Source organism: Somniosus microcephalus, chromosome 4, assembly GCF_052327205.1.
Source record: "Somniosus microcephalus isolate GS21.2 chromosome 4, FLI_Smic_1.0, whole genome shotgun sequence".
Taxonomy (NCBI): domain Eukaryota; kingdom Metazoa; phylum Chordata; class Chondrichthyes; order Squaliformes; family Somniosidae; genus Somniosus; species Somniosus microcephalus.
The window spans coordinates 215,398,959-215,416,313 of record NC_140990.1 but is presented as its reverse complement, the minus strand read 5'-3'; the positions used below and the strand labels follow the sequence as shown (position 1 = coordinate 215,416,313).

The following is a 17,355-nucleotide window of genomic DNA, read 5'->3' as shown; positions in this document are numbered from 1 at the left end:
TTGGCGTGATCCCAAAATAATTGCCGGGATCATGTCCCCACGAATTTTCTGGGCCATTGTTACTTAAACTAACTGCCTTAACCCTAAATTATTAGCAAAAGGTAGGTTTTATTTCACCAATGGTGATTATATACCGCTATATTAATCCTATAATGTGCATATTGCTACTGACAATACTCAAAGTTGTCTTTAGTGCTTGTCTCTATGTGCGTTTTCTGCTCTAGAGATTGGCAATCCGTGCTCTACATAATTTACAGCCTCTGCACAGGTAGATTGAATAAGCCCTTCCTTGTACATTTGCCCATTCCATCACACAAACTAGCCACATTCTTCTTTGCATAATCTTGATCTATTATAATCTATTTTTCTAGATAGTAACAACTCTGGCAACTTTCCTTCTGACCCCTAAAATAACATGCCCACACTATGTTGTTCTTACCATAATTAACCTGATCACTTCTCATTTCTTGTATTAATTCAAAAATTCTCTTTATTAATCATTTTTAAAAATACAATGTTTAGCCTGCCTGTAGCACGATAACTCAAACATCTTGCAGTCCATTTTCCTCCCACACTCTGCCCGTATTTAGGTAATTTCTAAGGCATGATGCTTTCCCGCGCAGGAATGCCCCTTGACAGTGGTCTGCAGCAAGAAGCAAGGAAGAAATGTCTACAATTGCTGCAGGCCTGAGAAGCCTATAACAGCACTAATAGCAAGCTGCTTCGGGGCCTTCTGACTGCTGTCAGGGGAACCCACTCTTAGTGGACCTTCTGGCTCATGCCAGTCTTGCTGGCTGTTATAAAAAAAACATCTAATTGCTGCCTCCAGAACATGGCTGCCTGAGAAGGCAAGCAATAAGGCCCACTAACTCTAGGGGAGACACAGGAAAATGAGGTAGGAGGTATGGTGATGTCATTCCCATTCATTACTGTGTTAAATGCAATGCTTTGTAACGTTCTAGGTGCGAGCACCATCCCACCCACCAGGTAGAGCACAAAGGGACTAGGAACCTAGTATCACAGGTCTCTGCCCCCTTTTCCTCTGCGTTGGGCCTAGGAAATAAGCGTACTCTGGTCGTAAAACAATGGAAAATTGTCTCCCTTCTGTCTTCCTCGGCATTCAAAAGTTACACTTTCATTCATCTCCATGTAACAGTCGACTACACATAACACTTAAACATACTGCATCGTATCACCAATGGCAAAGAAATCCTTAATCTGTGTGTTAATTGCTATCTTGTTTAACTTCTGTTACTTTGGTAGCCGTGCCTTCTGCTGCCTAGGCCCTAAGCTCTGGAATTCCCCGCCTAGGCCCTAAGCTCTGGAATTCCCTGCCTAAACCTGTCCGCCTCGCTACCTCTCTTTCCTCCTTTAAGATGCTCCATAAAACCTACCTCTTTGACCAAGCTTTTAGTCACCTGCCCTAATTTATCCTTATGTGGATCGGTGTCAAATACTCCTGTGCAGCGCCTTGGGACGTTTTAATACATTAAAAAGGTGCTACATAAATACAAGTTGTTGTTGTTTGGCCATTTAAGTTTGTCTGACAACATACTCAAAGGTCAATTTCTGGGACGTCTTCTTTAACATTACTTTTGATTTTGTCTTCTTACCATTTAGTTTCAATATGCGTATCAAACTTATCCAATTCGTTTCCTTAACTATCTCTTATAAAATGGCAACTTTGTATTTGCAGTCAGTGCTGTATTATTGGTGCACCTTTGGTTGTTTCATCAATTTTTCATTGACCTTGAATCCACTTTTTAAACACGCAGATGGACTTCTCAGATAAATTCAAAAGTATACATGTTGAAAACATTGAGTAATGGAACACTGATGTTCTGATCTGTTGCCATTTTGTTGACTTAGTGGGGTTGATTCTATTGCCAACCCCCACCCCACCCCACCCTACATGGGTATTAATAATCAGAGGAAGTGTACACGAAGTTCACTCTGCCTGACATGACCTGAACCCACCTGTATTTCTGTGTTCAGGCCATCAGTACAGGACAAGATTCTTCAGATACAGGCCTACCCCTTGGTAGGGGCCTGCAGCCAGAATTGGGGGCAGAAATCCAGCCACTTCTGTAGGCCTAACAGCAGCACAGACTGCTGTCCAAAAGTGCATATCAGAAGGCTTGCAGCCCTGAAAATTGATAGGGAACCTGTGAAAAAAGTAACTTGCCTTTTAAAGTCCTCCATGTGCCTGCCCCTTTCAGATCATCCAATCTAAGTGGGACTGAGCAAAAGGCCTAATGTTCAGGGCATCCTGCATTTGGGTGCTCATCCAGTGTACCTGTATGAAATGAGGTGGGAGGCACCATTAGGTCCCTCCTGACTGATTTGCAGAGCAGCTACATGATTGCACCTGCTCCACTTGAGTCAAGGGTCCCCACATCTTTTTCTTATGCTTTGAACCCAGGAACAGAGTGTTCCCTGAGTGCAAAGCAGAGCAAAATCAGACCCATTACACTCTATTAATACTTCCTTTCCTACCAAAGATTTCAATCAACTTTATGTTTTCTAATTAGTTCCAAATTTTTGCAGGATATCCATTTATCTTCATTGCTTCAAACACTTTCTCAATCTATTATGTATAAATATACGTTTCTTTCTATTGTTCACTTAGCATTCATTCCTAAACCAAATATTCTTTTGCACGTTTCTTTCCCCCTTCTAAAACCAAAATGTACCTTGATAATTCTCAAAATCAGCTTCTTTCTAGGATGATTTTTAGTAGCATGTTCACTCAGTGGTCCATGAGACTGGTGGACTCGATGCCTAAACTGGAATGTTTTCCTAGCATTAAAGCGAAGATAACTCTAAAAACATTGTTTTTATTGAAAGTACTCACCTATTTTATACCTGATTAACTTATTTGTGAACAAATGGAAAGTTTCGTTGTCTGCTGGAGTCACACAAGGTAACGCCACTCTCCGAGATTCCTGTTATGCTACTAACGGTATGCGTCCGAATGTGCCTAGCTCTGTTCAAAACAACCTTAGCTGCAAATTCACATCAACCTGAAAGCCAAGAGCCCCTCGGACACTACTCTACTGGCTTGGTATGCAAAGTAGCAAGATGGTAGTGTAACTTCCTGGAGTCCCTCCATACTAGTTCTTAGGCCAGTCTGAATCACACCCCATTGTTTCTAATGGGTCCACTTCAGGACATCACCCATCTGTGATGTCTGAGTGACCTAGTAAGCAAGGAGACACAACCTTCTGTACCTCACAGCAGGTAAAAAGAAAATTAAGTTTGTTTAAAAAAAAATCAAAATGTCTTAAATATGCCATTTCCACTATAATATGAAAAGTAGTAAGAATAAAAATGAGTCTCCTACACATACCTTTTCCTTTAACTGCTGTAATATTGTCAACACTCCAAATATCTGATCCTATTACAGGAAACTTTGCGATATCCGGCACCGACGGGACCGAGCTGCTGCCGATCTATCAAAACTTCCGGATAGACCAGCGCTAATGTTGAAGGATACGGAGGTTTTCATCTCTGTATCTGACAACAAACACTGTTGCTTAGCAACAGCTTGTAAACACTCGGCCCCTACCTTGGAAGTGTCTCTGAAGCTGTTGCTAAGCTACAGAGACGCTTTCCAGAGCCTGACTGTTAAAAAAAATGCTAGGAGAAGAAAAAAAACCTAACCAAAACGGCTGCTGATTTCTGCCATTAGATCGAGGTTTCCGGACATACAACCTCCGGATAAACCAAAGTTTCCTGTATTCTGAACTTCTTCATAAAACATGATTTACTGACCTCTACGCTTGTCAAATTTCTGAACCAAAATGAGCGAGTTTGGCATTGTCTAAAGTCTTCATGTTGTAGACAAACCTGAAGAATTAATTTCACGTATCTACCATTTCCCAAACCTGAAGAATTAATTTCACGTATCTACCATTTCCCAAACCTGAAGAATTAATTTCACGTATCTACCATTTCCCAAACCTGAAGAATTAATTTCACGTATCTACCATTTCCCAAACATAAAATTCCAACCCAACTTTTTAAAAACAGAAGGCCAACAGCCCATTGAAGCTCATCCTTCTGGAGTCCTAACTCTTCCATCACAACATCATAAACTACACTTTGAACATCCCTAATGTTTTTGCTCTACTACCCCACCTGGCAAATTAGTCTAAACTTTGAGGAAAGACATTATTCCCGATTTACTTCATGTATCTCATAATTTACTTTTCACTGTCCTCTGATCCTACTTTTAATTTCAGAGGCTGTTAAAGGTAATTCAAAGATCTGCTGCTTTCAGGTGTTTTATTAGTTTATTACATAGCCCTGAGGAGGCGGGTCTGCCAGGAAAATGGGAAAAATTGGGAGCAGGTCCCAACCCCGCTCCCAACCCGCCTCCGAACCATTTTCCCGGGAGGCGGGTCCCCGAGTCGCACAGGGACCTGTCTCCTAGCGGCGGGGAGGGGATTAGAGCCAAGTAACTGTCTGTTAACAGGCAGTTCAGAGGCTTTTCCCCATTTTCAGCCTGCTGTGCGGCCTTCCCGATGGCGGGAAACCCCGTCAGGGTCAGCGAGGCAAGCTGTGGGTCTGCTGCAGTGTAAGTGTGCAAATAACAGCTGCAGAGGTAGTGTGATGGGTGCAATGGTGCACAGGTAAGTATGACAGGTGAGAAAAGGTAGTGAGAAATATTTTTATTCTGTTTATATGTATCTGCAGGTGACAAGATTTAATGTTTCTGGGAAGCCTCATCCAATCGGGAGAATTGACAGATGGCTTCTGCAATCTTACATGCAGCTGCCATCTGTTTTCTCCTAAGGAGAGTCATTGGTGAGTCTGGGTGCAAGGGCTCACCTTTGGACAGTGATTGTCAGTGTTTGACAGCACCTGAATGCTGTCAAACCATCTGTCAAATAATTATGGGGCCTGTCACTTTAACAAAACCGGCAGATGAAGCGTCATGCACAGACGTCATCCGACACCGGCTTTCCCTTAATCAGCCGGCAAGCCCGCAGGGCGGGCTTAACAAGGCCAATCAGAGGAAAATAGCGTCAGGTCGTCAGACGTCGCTGGGGGTGGGACTAGAACCCGGCAACGCGCCTCCTCAGGTAAGATCCAGCCCATAAATTCCTCTACAAAACTACCCATTTCAGACATACACATGTAAAGTTCTAGTCATCAGTTCTTACCTGTCACTATTTAAAGGATTAATCCGACCTTTACGATTCTGTCAAACGGTTTCAATTAAAACATTTCTTTAACTACTTCTTCAATCTGCCTTTTTGTTGTCCTCTTCACCATCTAATACTCATTTTAGTTATGGTCATAAACTGACTTTTGTATGATTTCCATTCCTTCCTACTCTATTTACTTGTACCTTTTAAAATTCTCTTTATCTTTAATTTTTTAGACTTTCTTAGTCAATGTAATTTTAACCATAGAATGAAACAATACAGAAGGAGGCTATCGTGCCTGTGCCAGCTCGATGAAAGAGATCCAATTAGTTCCACTTCCCTGCTATTTCCCCACAGCCCAGCAAATTTTCCCCCTTCAAGTGTTCATCCAATTCCCTTTTGAAAATTATTGAATCTACTTCCACTACCCTTTCAGAAAGTGCATTCCAGATCATAACAACTCACTGCGTAAAAAAGGTTTTCCTCATGCCGCCTCTGGTTCTTTTGCCAATTACCTTAAAACTGTGTCCTCGGGTTATTGACCCTTTTCTGCCCCGGAAACAGTTTTCCCATATTTACTCTTCAGGATTTTGAACGCCTCTATTAAATCTCCCCTTAACCTGTTCTGCTCCATGTATATTTTTCCTTGTAATTATGGACTTTCTTTCCACATCTCAGAAGTAACCACAACAAAAGATTTCCCAGTTCTACTTTCCATTTAATCCTCCTTAAAGCCTAAAATTTACTTTTCTGTAATCTTGCTCAAAGAATACCTTGTGTTGGTATTCTTTTCCTGAACATGGAACCTCGGTTATTTGTCATGTCCTGTACAAGTGTGACACAGAAGCAAGCATCACTGAGGTTGATCAGCCAGACAAACTCACACATAAACTGCATGAGGCAGACTAAGCATCTGAGTTTATTTAATTTATGGAGTCTAGAATGCTGGGTGTTTTAAGCTCAGATCTTTAATATTTTAACAAGGAAACACTAGAAGCCCTCTAATAATTTAATGTCTTGGCCGAACTAGAAAAATTCAGTCTGTATTTCCCATCAATTGTGCAGACTCCTGAAAATATTTGGTAGGATTGCTGAGAACTTGAATCAAAGTTTTTAATCGCTTATACATTTCTGACTTCTCGTGTGCACAACAATCAAACAAAGAAGCATCCCCCCATTAGCCCTTCCTCATGCCATTTTTGATTAAAAACTGCTTTTTATTCAAAATTATTTTATACTCACCCTTTAGAAACTCCAGCTCTGTCATTTACTATTTTGACTTCTTTAACTGTTCCATACTGAGCAAAAAATTTTCTTAGATCATTTTCATTTGTCTGTGGAAAAAAATAAAAATTTGCCTGAAACACAAATAGTCCTTAATCTACAAACTTTATTTAGTGAAAATAAAGAATTACAACTATTGTATGAGAATGCATAAGAAACTAACTTTAAAATCAATTCCTCCTACAAAAATCCGATTGGGAATGACTGTTCCAAATCTTGGGGCACTGGTTGGATTGTTATTGTTCAGTGGCACTGGGGAAACTGGGTTTGGAGATGGAGATGAAGAATCCATTTGTGGCAGATTAGAACTTTGCTGCTGTAAAAGAAAAGGATTTTTTAAAACCATCAATTCACCAAAACTACAAAACATGCCATAATTGACTTAATATCAGTTCCTGGAACAAAGTACTGCAAATATATAGTCACTCGCAAGGCTTTTATTTTCATGGGTTTTATAATGGGAGTTTGGAAGAGTGTGGAATTAAGCCGTTTTCAAATCCAAATTTTAAATGCTATTTCAAAAACTACCGTCAAACTCAAGGTAATATTTTAAAATTTTAGTTTGAGAGTATGAAATCCTGCTAGTTTCCTTCTTCCACATAGGTCTCACCAGATTATGTACCTTCTGCAAGTCAGCAAGGTAGTCCAATGCCTGTGTTAATTTTCCTTTGTGAATAGATGCAGGATTACAACTGCTGTCTTTCAAATCTCGTCCGCAACCCCCCCACCCAGCATATAGGTCCCCAGATGAAACATCATACACTGACGTTCTCTGCAACTGGCTTTCCCTTAATTGGCCTGCTAAGCCCGCTGGGCGGGCTTAACAAGGTCAATCAAGGGAAAATAGCGTGGGTTGGCCAGAAGTTGTTGGAGGTGGGACTGATGCCGACAAGTGGGAGTCCCGCCTCCAAAAGCTCCCCATTGACAAAATCACCCCCAATGTTCCAGTCTCCAATAATGCTCTTTGGCTAGCTGCTGGCAGATGCAAGCCAATATCTAGGGTTCAGTACCCTGTCCGATTTCCCCCCTACAATCCATTTAAATTTATCTCTCCCTTTGGGTGGTTATCTTTGTTATTCACATTTGAATATATGGATGGCAGAAAGCAATAGCTGTGGAAGACGCAAGAATGGCTACTGCAAAGTTCTATTATTGACCACAACCCAATCTCCAGGGTAAGTTCACTTTAGAGTGATGGGCAGACATAAAAATGTAACTCTGCCTGTCATAAGTAAATTATGCAGCAGGGGAGGGGGCAGAAAGCTCTAGCTGATGCAGAATTATAAAAGCTTGCAGTAGCTCAAGGGGCCAGCATCAATTTCATTGCTCAGGAAAGAAACTCCAGTGCAAAAGACAAGGTGGTACTGTTTGATTTATTGCAATTGGATGAAATATATATATTTTTAAAAAGGAAATGAGAAGTAGGCAACCCTCCTAAATGAAATAAGGATCAGAGAATCTTTTTGTAGTTTTGCAAAGTAGCCAGTTACTCTGATGGAGAGCCGGAGATCCCCTTGAAGCAGGTGCAGCAGAAGGGGGAATGCCTTCTTGAAGGGCATGGGAAAAGCTACTGATATCACTGGCTCTAGCCAGGTCAAAGGAGGTGGCACTAAGTGCAACTTTGTTGACACCCTGGACAGCATTGCAATTCTACAAGAAGTTTAATAACCCAATGATGGAAGGTAAGGCAACAGCATCTCTCCACCATTGCGGAATGCACTGTACTACCATGTGTGCCAATCCACTCATCACCTCAAGTGTTCATGGAATACAAGAGGCATGCAATTTGCATTGTGGTTCCCTCTTGCTTTTCCAAATAAGACATGTGCACTTCCTTTCACAAGACTCACATGCATGTTGACCCTTCCAATTTTCACTCCACATCTGTTTCCTTATCCTTGCAACATTCTCTGCCTGTTGACACCCGGAATGCACAGAATGCCATGAGAAGTACAGGCCTTTTATGCTGTCTGCGTCCTTCTTGCAGGGCAAGATGGCACTTAATGCCCAAGAGTCATCACCAGATATTACCTGACCGTAGGCATCTGGCATGCTACAAGGAAGCGGTAGTGGAACTCCTGGGGAGGCAGAGTGTGTTGCCTGTCAGGGACAGAGAAGTCACAGGGCCAGTGCCAATTGTAGCCACTTCTTGTTAATGTCTTTCTTTTCCATCTCCTGCTGCAGCAGCAGTCTACCTCCATTCAACGGAATTCTTGTTCCTTCTACAATTTAGTATTTATCTGCCGGGGACCCATTATAACCTCTCTTCCTCTTCTTCTCCAGACAAATCACAGGAGAAGCAGAAGAGGAGGACGTGCCAGACTACTCAACTTACAAGGCCATGGCTTGTAAACTTACTCATACCATCATTTGCTCTCTCTCTCCAATTCACCAACTCAGAGATTCAGCCTCGGGAAATAGATAGTGGGAATGTGGATATTGCACTGGGTGGATCACAGAGCATGAGGAAGCAAGAGAAATAATGAGTTTGCTGGGCCCAAGTGCAAGTTCAGAAGGTCAGTTCTTAGCTATGAAAAGAAAGATGCTAGCCAAGCATCACACCTATGCGTGGGGCAGAGGACAATCCCCAGCTGATGTCGACTGCAGGAGTCATGAGAGAGTCCATTGATCCTATGTGCCAATGCAAGGGAAATCTCATAACTGCAAGGGGCCCTGGAGAAGATGCCAGCTCCAGACACCTCTGCAGCTATCCATCCACCATTGGGCCAACTGTTCCACTGATCACAAACCAGGCAGAACCAGGGCACGGTACCAGTGGCATTGCAGGAATCATCACGTAATTGTGCTTTCACTTGTGAAAAAGAGGAAGCAATGCTAGGCAGCCACACCGAAATTCAGCCTGGTGCAGGCCCATTCCTGAGCCACCACGAGCCAAGGACCAGAAACTGGCCTTTTCAACTCTAGTAATTAGATGAATGGTTCGCTCTTTTGTACAAGTGAACATTTTACTGTTTATCTAGATAAATAAATCAGTTAACAATTTTATGTTTCTACTGAGGATTTTTCAACGGATAACATTTTAAGAACACCGAAGAAGCTGTCTGTTCCAATAATAATGAACATTTCTCTTGTGTCAATGTCATCAGATCAAATACAGCTAGCTCCTATCTTTGAGTTTTTTGCTTCACATTTTCTGAATCAATCTGATTTTAAGAACTCTGGAACACAGTCATATTGCAAATTGTACTTTGAGTAGGCAACATCATCTCGTTAGTAACACATTTTCCTACTGTCCAGGATTCTGACTACCTTAACACTTACAAAGCAGTCAATCAAAATTATGTATACACATTAGCTTGTTTCTTGTTCTACAATATTTTTCTATTACTGTTTATTAATAATTTTCCAACCTGTTAACTTGTTCAGTTTGTCTCATTAAATCCAGCATCTCTTCAATTTCCATTATTGTTTCCTTCACCTCACTTATTGCTCTAACTAGTTGTCAGGGCCAGAACAACTGATAAACTTGGCATAGAAACAGGAAGTGCTATAAAGGAGGTCCACAGTGCTTAATGGTATATACTTCAATGCAAGAAGTCTAGTGAATAAGGCAGATGAGCACGTGGAAGTATGATATCATAGCTATTACTGATTTTCAGACGAGATAGAGAGGGGGATTAAAAAAAAGGAGGGGGGTCGCAATATTGGTTAAAGAAACAATTACAGCTGTGAGGAGGGATGATATGTCAGAAGGATCATCAAATGAGGCCATATGGGTTGAACTGAAGAACCACAAAGGGACAATCACAATGCTGGGAGTGCATTTTGACCCTCAAATAGTCAGCGGGAGATAGAAGAGCAAATATGTAGGCAAATTTCTGAGTAGTGCAAAAACAATAGGGCAGTAATAGTAGGGGATTTCAACTGCCCCAATATTAACTGGGATAGAATTTGTCAAATGTACAGAGGGCACAGAATTCTTAAAATGCATTCAGGAGAACTTTTTTAGTCAGTACATAGCAAGCCCAACAAGAGAGGGGGCAGTTGTGGACTTTGTTTTAGGGAATGAAGCTGGGCAGGTGGAAGGGGTATGAATGAGAGAGCATTTTGGTGGTAGTGATCATAATTCAGTTAGATTTAGTGTAGTTATGGAAAAGGACAAAGATAGGCTAGGAGTAAAAGTTCTCAATTGGGGAAAGGCCAATTTTACTAAGCTGAGATGTGATTTAGTAAAAGTGGACTGGAAACAGCTATTTGATGCTAAATCAATGTCAGGAGTGGGAGGCATTCAAGGAGATAGTGAGGGTTTCGAGCAAATATGTTCCCACAAAGAGAAAGGGTGGGACTCCCAAATCTAGAGCTCCCTGGATGTCAAGCAGCATACAGGTAGGATAAGGAAAAAAGGGAAACTTTTGTCAGATACCGAGAATTCAATACTACAGAAAGCCTAGAGGAGTATAGAAAGTGCAGGGGCGATGTTAAAAAGGAAATTAAGAAAGCAAGGAGAGGGCATGAAAAACTATTGGCAAGTAAAATCAAGGAAAACCCAAAAGATGTTTTATAAATAGATAAAGAGCAAGAGGATAATCAAGGAAAGAGTGGGGCCTATTAAAGACCAAAAAGGTAACCTGACTATGGAAGCAGAAGACGTTGGTATGGTTCTTAATGAATACTTTGCGTCTGTCTTCACAAAAGAGAGGGACGATGTAGACATTTTGCAGTTAAGTCAGAGGAGTGTGAATTATGAGGAGATAAACATAGTGAGAGAGGAAGTATTAAGGGGTTTAGCATCTTTGAAAGTAGATAAATCACCAGGCCCGGATGAAATGTATCCCAGGCTGTTAAGAGAGGCAAGGGAGGAAATAGCAGAGGCTCTGATCATCATTTTCCAATCCTCTCTGGCTATAGGTGTGGTGCCAGAGGACTGCTAACGTTGTACCGTTGTTTAAAAAGGGAGAAAAGGATAGACCGAGTAATTACAGGCCAACCAGCCTAACCTCGGTGGTGGGCAAATTATTGGAAAACATTCTTAGGGACAGGATAAATCGTCATTTTGAAAGTCGTGGATTAATGAAGGACAGTCAGCATGGATTTGTTAAGGGAAGGTAGTGTCTGACTAACTTGATTGAATTTTGAGGACGTAACAAGGAGGGTAGTGCGTTTGATGTAGCCTACATGAATTTTAGCAAGGCTTTTGACAAGGTCCCACATGGCAGGCTGGTCAGAAAAATAAAAGCCCATGGGACCCAAGGGAAAGTGGCAAGTTGGATCCAAAATTGGCTCAATGGCAGGATGCAAAGGGTAATGGTCGACGGGTGTTTTTGTGACTGGAAGGCGGTTTCCAGTGGGGTTCCGCAGGGCTTGCGGTATATAGCTGGGTCCCTTGCTATTTGTGGTATATATCAATTATTTAGACTTCTATCTACATAGGGGGCATGATTAAGAAGTTTGCAGATGATACAAAAACTGGCAATGTGGTTTAAAGTGAGCAAGAAAGCTGTAGACTGCAGGAAGATATCAACAGACATGGTCAGGTGGACAGAAAAGTGGCAAATGGAATTCAATCAGAAGTGTGAGGTAATGCATTTAGTGAGGGCTAACAAGGCAAGGGAATACACAATAAATGGTAGGATACAGAGATGTTCAGAGGAACAGAGGGACCTTGGAGTGCATGTCCACAGATCCCTGAAGGTAGCAGGACACATAGATAAGGTGATTAAGGAGGCATAGGGAATACTTTCTTTCCTTTATTAGCCGAGGCATAGAATATAAGAGCAGGGAGATTATGCTAGAACTGTATAAAACACTAGTTAGGCCATAGCTAGAGCACTGCGTATAGTTCTGGATGCCACATTAGAGAGGGTCCAGAGGAGATTTACGAGGATGTTGCCAGGACTGGAGAATTTTAGCTATGAAGAAAGATTGAATAGGCTGGGGTTGTTTTCTTTGGAACAGAGGCTGAGGGGAGACTTGATTTGGGGTGTATAAAATTATGAGGGGACCTATTTCCCTTAGCAGAGGTCAATAACCAGGGGGCATTTATTTAAAGTAATTGGTAGAAGGATTAGAGGGGAGTTAAACAGAAATGTTTTCACCCAGAGGGTGGTGGGGGTCTGGAACTCAATGCCTGAAAGGGTGGTAGAGGCAGAAACCCTCATTGCATTTTAAAAGTACTTGAATATGCACTTGACCAAGAGCTGGAAAGTGGGATTAGGTTGGATAGTTCTTTGCACAATGGGCCAAATGGCTTCCTTCTGTACTGTAAATTTCTGATTTTAAATGCACTGAAGATCAGTCAGCATACGCAAGAAGACAAAATTATGACATTTTGGGTGTGTAACCAGTCATCGGAATCCAAGACTGAAGCACAAACAAGCATTTTACCAAGTTGTTTTCTGTTCTAACCTCTGACTTATAGGTTTTTTTTTTGCAATCTCCAATACATTTCACAGCATTTAATTTATACAGGAACATTTTACTTATCATTTAAAAATGCGTTTAAGATCAGTAGTATAAGCAAACAGAAATAAGGTAAAAAGAATACTTTTGTGTTGTTTTTGGTCCGACTTTTCAAAGAGCCTATTGAGTTCTGGTGTGTTAGGCCATGCTATTCAAAAAATCATTTTCCATTGCATACAGACTGTCTATCCTAACAATAGTTTGCAATTCTACTATGAGTAAAATCACATTTCTCAACTGGTCAGTATATACTTAAATTACTATTAAGGGAAAAAATTGAAAAGAGACACAAAGCTGGGTGGAAGGGTAAGCTGTGAGGAGGATGTCATGAAACTCCAGTACGATTTGGACAGGTTGGGTGATTGGGCAGAAACATGGCAAATGCACTATAATGTGGATAAATGTGAGGTTATCCACTTTGGTGGCAAAAACAGGACGGCAGATTATTATTTGAACAGCAATAGATTGAGAGAAGGGGAAGTGCAAAGAGACCTGGGTGTTATTGTGCACCAGTCGCTGAAGGTAAGCATGCAGGTGCAGCAGGCGGTTAAGAAGGCAAATAGTATGTTGGCCTTCGTAGCAAGAGCGTTCGAGTACAGGAACAAGGATGTCTTGCTACAGTTGTACAGGGCCTTGGTGAGGCCACACCTTGAGTATTGTGTGCAGTTTTGGTCACCTTACCTGAGGAAGGACGTTCTTGCCATGGATGGAGTGCAGCGAAGATTCACCAGGCTGATACCTGGGATGGCAGGAATGACGTACGAGGAGAGGTTGTGTCGATTGGGCTTATACTCACTGGAGTTTAGAAGATTGAGAGGGGATCTCATCGAAACCTATAAAATTCTGTCAGGTCTGGACAGACTAGATGCAGGAAGGATGTTTCTGATGGCCGGGGAGTCCAGAACCAAGGGTCATAGTCTAAGGATAAGGGGTAAGCCATTTAGGACTGAAATGAGGAGGAATTTCTTCACCCAGAGAGTGGTGAACCTGTGGAATTCTCTGCCACAGAGGGCGGTGGAGGCCAGTTCATGAAATATATTCAAGTAAGAGTTGGATATATTTCTTGAGGCTAAAGGGATCAAGGGATATGGGGAGAAGGCAGTGACAGGGTACTGAACTTGGATGATCAGCCATGATCTCATTGAATGGCGGAGCAGGCTCGAAGGGCCGAATGGCCTACTCCTGCTCCTATCTTCTATGTTTCTATGAAAGCAGAGTTTATATCATTCCTACAATTAAATAAAAATGATTGTAGCAATTTTATATACCTGATGTTACATCAGTGCAGTAAGTACATGGTATAAATTAAAATGTTAGCGTTAAAACTCATGACAGATATTTTTGTTACTATCTTGGAATGGGAAAGGTTGTGTAAACCATTCATGAAATCTGAGAATGCCAAAACAAACATTAAATTTGATCCTCTTTAAATGGTTTTATTTGTTACTGATTTTTAACATCCAGAAGAAACTTGGAAAAAGTATAATTTCATCACTTCGTTTTATTAAAAAAACCGTGACTAGTTTCATACAAAAATATTTTTAATTCATTATTTTGAAATATCTAAATTTTGCACCTTTCTCACCTGCCCCGTTTCTTCTGGATTTTTCCACCATTCACCCAATATATTTTTACATGTTCTACGTTAACAATATTTGGAGAAATAGTTGAACTTCTCCATCACCACGAGAAGCTCTTACCTGCACTCCCAAGAACCATGCATAGTTCATTTCCAAAGTTTCAATAAGTGAATCCATGAATTTCCGTTTGAAAACAAACTTAGACATTCTCTAGAAGGTTTTTTTTTGTTTTGGATATGGATAGTGGGCTACAGCTCGCTAAACTTTTGAATTATCCCCATTTACTGTATTAAGGAAAATCCCAACGAAACACAGCTCGGTTAAAAAAAACACAACTGCTCAAAAATACGTCACCAATAAAAAGAAATCACAATTGATAATGTTGCTTAATCTGAGCAAATTATTATATTATATTATATATATTTATATAATAAAGAAAAACCCCAGTGGATGTGCTGGAGTTGTTTTTGCTGCCCCAGTGGGTGAACCGCATTCAAACATAATTATCGGGCTGGAAGCCGCGCCGAGGCGCGCGCCCGAAGCCGTTAGACTGTGCACGCGGCTCCCTCCCAGCCTCCTCCTAACCGCAACACGACGACCAACACCGACCATGACCGTGTCCGGTTTGTCTAGTGTTTTTAAAAAATTAATGCGTGAAATATTAATAACAACTAAAAAAAAAGCGTTACTTTCAATCACCGAATTTCTAGATTTGTCTCGACATTAAATTAACTGAAATCGGTACAACGAATCTCCTTTGACCCAACCCATTATCGACCATTTTTTTAAAGTTTTTAATTTTGCTCACCTATTTAATTTTTGGAACAGGTTTTTTTGAACCTCAGGTCTAATTTTATTGCACACCAATGGTGATGTTGCCCGGCCACGCCGATTGAAAGCGCAGAGCCCGCCCTCGGGTGTCCGGCCCGATCTGCCCAAACTGGCGAGAACTGGAACCAATGCGCCCGCGCAACGGCTTTTGGCGGGAAGCTGCGGCCAGGCGACGCTCGCAACCCCCAACAAAAAAAACAAAAACACCAACAAAAAATCCTCCATGGGGACGGAAATGTCGGAGTTGCTCATTATGGCCGTTATAGTATAAATCCCACAGTAAAGATCGCCGGGAGCGTAAGTTAGCATCAAACTATAAAGGTATTATCATTGTTTCCCCCCCCCCCGAACTAATTCACGACTAAGCGGGATTTAATGTGGAAAATTACCAAATCAGACAACGACCAAATTCAAAGATCGTATCGTTCAAACTGTCACTTCAATCTTACTGTTAAAATAAGTTCCTATGACGAAAATTGTGAACCAACTGAATGTCGCACCTTTCCTTCCCGTAAATCAACCCATTGGAGCACGCAATGTCGTTAAATACCTTTAAATTCAAAAAGAAATACACTGAAAACGAAATCTTAGCCCCAAATCTGGGTGCCTGCAACAGCTCCCCTCAAACTGGCGTCGAGCTAAAGCCGCGGCGTGGCCATGTTTTGCCGGCACGCCTTGCGAGCCTCGTCCAGCTCCCAGTCCAAACTCTAATGTCGAGGAGTCTTTCCCTTGGCCAGATTTATTAATAGTTATTATTATGTATAAACATACGGCCGAGTGAGCGCTACGCCTGCGATTACGATCCGGTTATAATCGGACTGGTAACGTCGATCACTGGAGCGGACACAATTCAGCTCCCCAAGTGCATGGAAAACAACTTCAGCCCGCTCCTTGCTGCCGTCTCCCCGCCACCCCACAGACCTGCTCTGCCCCAGAGCGGCAGTCGTGGGGCCGCTGCCCAGGCTCCACTCACCGCTCCTTCGTTGTCCATCTGCACGGACAGGTCGGCTTCAGGTTCTTGGGGGAGGAGGAAGGGGGGGGGCACCGTTTTTACTCAACGCGCAAAAAGAAGCCCGTTGGTTCTGTACTTGGGTTTGTGGGCAACTGGCAGCACCTTAAATTACCGGGTTGTACCACATCGAGTCAGTGACCGGGGGCGGTCAAAACCCCCATCGGCTCCACTCACAAACCAAACCAATCAAATCCGAGGGGGTCTGAGTCCGCTTTAAATATTATTAAATATTCAGTGCCAGCGACAGCTCATGTGTTTCCAAAGCAGATTTTAGCAACAAGAAACTTTGCATCCAATTAAGACTAAAAATCCGTGTTTTGTCGCTTTCATTCTGGAAAGTTTTACTTTCCTTAAGTCACCGCGCAACTGTTGCTGTTGTCAATCATCTTGCAGTTAGTTCAGTGTCAGTGTAACTGATGAGGTCAATCGTGAGCTTAATGTGCGACAGTATTTTGGTTATGCCAGAACGGTTGCGTTGAGAAAGAAAGCGCACACCTACCCCGAAGTTACTGACTGCAACTTGCGTGGTGCGCTCGGGGGCTCGTTAGCGGAGGGATTGCAGTTCCCCCATCGGAGAGGGTGCGTGTGGCTGAACTTTTGCTCTCACATCACCATTCGTGCGGCTCCCTTGCCCAGCATTCCTCTGAAGTATCAGTTGACGGACAAACCTTCAGTAGGAAATTGAAACGACGTCTTACTTATAATGTGTCAAACCATTTGGAAAAAGCACTTTTATTATGCAGCTTGTTTGATTTATTAATTATTGAATGGTTACATGTATCCCACAGGCCCAAATAGTACTTGTCTCGCTAGATCATTTGTTTTTGTTTCTAAACGCAAAATGTAATTTTAGACTGTATTGACAAAACACACAAATGATCCAGTGTTTTACAATTTCATCATCTGTTGGCAAACAGAAAAAAAACTAAATTGAAGATGGAGATGTAAGTTGTGTTTCATGCAATTTTGTTCGCTCAAACTAAGTAAGTGCAAAATTTACTTTGTTTTTATTCATTCACATGATGTGGATGGCGCTGGCAAGGCCATCATTTATTGCCCATCCCTAACTTCCCTT

General features: G+C 41.9%; 1 protein-coding gene across 5 annotated transcripts in view; it reads right to left on the bottom strand.

Moving 5' to 3' along the window:
* The window catches only part of LOC147120208 (protein boule-like), a 145,600-nt gene extending 128,671 nt beyond the window's left edge, over positions 1–16,929 (bottom strand). For 2 of the 5 annotated variants that reach the window (XM_085985797.1, XM_085985801.1), the window contains exons 1-3: positions 16,242–16,441; positions 6,601–6,753; positions 6,396–6,487 (exon numbers count right to left, since the gene is read on the bottom strand). In XM_085985797.1, coding sequence (XP_085841923.1) covers positions 6,396–6,487; positions 6,601–6,753; positions 16,242–16,259 — 263 coding nt within the window. In that variant the 5' untranslated portion in view covers positions 16,260–16,441. Of the gene's footprint in view, positions 1–6,395; positions 6,488–6,600; positions 6,754–15,245; positions 15,379–16,189; positions 16,442–16,779 lie in introns of those variants that run through there. The other 3 variants (XM_085985798.1, XM_085985800.1, XM_085985799.1) reach the window with 3 other exon arrangements.
* Positions 16,930–17,355: the final 426 nt, after the last annotated feature.